This window comes from Elephantulus edwardii, unplaced genomic scaffold (genome assembly GCF_000299155.1).
Source record: "Elephantulus edwardii isolate Elephantulus edwardi_28Jun2011 unplaced genomic scaffold, EleEdw1.0 scaffold00044, whole genome shotgun sequence".
Lineage (NCBI taxonomy): Eukaryota > Metazoa > Chordata > Mammalia > Macroscelidea > Macroscelididae > Elephantulus > Elephantulus edwardii.
The window spans coordinates 9,062,785-9,065,860 of NW_006399794.1; the positions used below are offsets into that span (position 1 = coordinate 9,062,785).

At 37.7% G+C, this 3,076-nt stretch overlaps 1 protein-coding gene across 1 annotated transcript in view; it reads left to right on the forward strand.

The window, feature by feature from the left end:
• The window catches only part of LOC102859941 (interferon-induced very large GTPase 1-like), a 7,182-nt gene extending 5,214 nt beyond the window's left edge, over positions 1-1,968 (forward strand). Inside the window, exon 3 of the mRNA XM_006885629.1 lies at positions 10-1,968. Coding sequence (XP_006885691.1) covers positions 10-1,968 — 1,959 coding nt within the window. The remainder of the gene's footprint in view (positions 1-9) is intronic.
• Positions 1,969-3,076: the final 1,108 nt, after the last annotated feature.

The window sequence follows — 3,076 nt, forward strand, 5'->3', positions numbered from 1 at the left end:
ACCAATCAGATTCAGAATGGAAAAATTGAGACTCTCACCCCCAGTGAAGTTGAGGTTCCAGTGGGAGAGAAATATGAAAGCATCAAGCAAGACCTTGAAAAATATTTCAGTGAAGATCCAGATAGTGAAGTATTAATTCAGTGGAAAGCAAATTTTGAAAATAAGTTGATAATTCTTAAAAAGACACTCATTTCAGAAAGTAAGAGAAAAAGTAATGAGCTTCTATGTTTGAAGAAAAGTCAAGAAAATCTGGATGAAAAGAAGTCAAGTTATGAAAAGGAATTATTGGAAAAAAGTCGAAATTTGGCTTTAACTGTAAAGGGCAAAGAGCTGACAGAGGAAGAGCTACGCAAGAAGTTCAATCAACTTTGGAACAAATGGGTCTGTCATGTGGCCTCAATTCTCCCTCCATCCACAGAACCTGACATTGAGATAGACTCTGAAAACATTCTTTTGGAATACTTCAACAAGGAGAAAAATATGGTGGATAAAATAAAGAGTCATTCTGGAGAAAAATTTCAAATCAACTACGATCAACATATCCAAATGTCCAAGAAATATGGACTCTTCAAACAGACATTAGAGCCTCATGATATAGAGTCCATAAATATGACAACTGACCACATTCACTCAAGATTTACTGGAATTGTTGACAACATCGAAAAACAAAAATGTGATTACAATCACAATGATTTTCATAAAATCTTAAAAATGATAGATGCAGAGATGAAAGCTCTACCCACCCAGGACAGATACAAATTCACAGTTCAATACAAAATTGACTTATCTTTGTGTTTGTTCAAAAAAGCATCACAAATATTTAAGGAGCTTCACTGCACATTCAAGAGAGCAAATGATCCTGTAAACTATCTAGAGAGCAAGAAAGAAGATTTCTTCATGAGTTTTAAGATCTCTTGCCAAGGAGCAACCTCCATCAAAACTTTTGTTGATTTTCTGTGGCACAAGATCTCACCTGCTGTCTCCACCACCATTAAGAACAATATGGCTCCTAAAATTGCTGGAGATATGAGAGAAAACTATCCTGCATTCAAGGGAAACAGATCTAACCTGGAGAAACACATTCTGATCTCTCTGGCTGAAGAGGAAAACTTTGATAAGTACTGGCAATACCTTCACCATCCACCGTCATTTTTTAGGGACTACATTAAACAGCATATTAGCAGATACTGTTCAGACAAAAGTGAAACAATTAAAACCTTTTTAAAAATCAGTTTAGATAACATAAAATATGTTATCCTCTCAGCCATTCACCAATCTTCTAAAATAGCTCAAGATAAAAGCAGCACTGCTTCAGAATGGCTGGATTTCTTCTGTGATCAATTAGGAAATAATTTGGGTTTTCCACGAAAAGACCTGGTGAACATTGAGCACCAGGAGATAAAAGATTACGAATTTCTCAAAGAAGCAATGAGTGGAACTTTGGGACCCACAATGAAAAGAATAGAACAGGATTTTCTACGTGTGTATGCAGAAAATATCATTCCTGAAATTGAAATATTGCTCTCTGAACATCTCTGCGGCTGCTGGAACCAATGTCCCTGTTGTGGAGCAATCTGTACAAACACAATTCCTATCCATGAAGGAGACCACAGTGTTCCCTTCCACCGTCCTCGGGCTGTAGATGGAGGAGGCTGGTATGAAACAAATAATTTTGCTATCGATTGCTGTAATATTTTGGTAGCAAGTGACTGTTCAATGGTTTGTAGTGATGGCAGGAAAATCCCCTATAAAAAGTATCGAAAGGCAGGAGGAGAGTATGCCAAGTGGAACATCCCTCCAGATTCATCCACACAGCCATACTGGAAGTGGTTCATCTGTCACTTCAGATCAAAACTCGAGGAAAAATACCAGAAAAAATTCCTAGATAAAGGGAAGATCCCTGACGCATGGTACAAAATTGAAAAGCAGGATGTGCTTGATGATTTGAATAAAAATAATATCCAGTAACCACAAAAAAACCCAAATATATAAATAAGGGGGGGTCACAATATCTGATCAATCCTAAGACACCTCCTGGTTACAATTAACATCTTATTTATAAAAGGAAATGTCTGAAAACACACCAAGAGTTCAAGATTTCCTATCAAAAAAAAAAAGGACTTAATTTTCTTCACTCAAAAACGTACTATTAACGCCAAAGAAGTGAGGAAGTGAGGTTGTACCTGTGTGTGTGTGTGTGTGTGTGTGTGTGTGTGTGTGTGTGTGTGTGTAGACAGATATATCTCTATATGTTATGGTTGTGCATATTAATATGTATATAAATATTCTATGTAAGTTGTTCTTGTTAAGTGCCATCAAGTCAAGCATGACTCATAGTGACCTTAAGAACAACAGATCTGAAGCCTATCTTACTATACACCATCCTAATTATCTACAACAAACTTAAGCTCATTGCTGCAGTCACTATGTCAATCCATCTCAGTGAGAGTCTTCAAGCTCTCTTTTGCTGACCCTCCACCTTTCCAAGTATGACGCCCTTTTCCAAGGAATGCCCGTCCTTATACATACCCAGAGTACATTAGACTATGCTTCACTACTCCTGCCTCTAAGAAGACTCTGGTTGCATCTTCTCCAAGATATATTTATTCGCTCTTTTGGCAATCTATGGGATATTCAGTACTCCTCTCCAACCCCACAACTCAGAGGCATCAATTCTTCTTCTGTCATCTTTAGTCACTGTCCAGCTCTCAGTTTCACATCAAGTTATTTAAAAACCCATGACTTGGACCAGGTGCTCTTTGGTATTTAAACTGACATCATTGCTCTTGAGTACTTTGGGGGAGTTCCTTTACAGAAGACTCTCCCAATGTCTTCTGGTCTGTTGACCCCTGGTGCCAAGGGTGTCAATTGAGGATCTAAGCAAGATTAAATTTTCAACAATTTCAATCTTTTCTTCATCCATCATGATGTTGCCTGTCAGCCCAGTGGTGAAAATTTTTGTATTCTTGATGTTGAGACATAACCTACCTTAAACGCTACAGTCTTTGATCTTCTGAAGCAAGCATTTCAAATCCTCCACATTTTCAGCAAGCGAAGTCATGCCATCTGCATAATA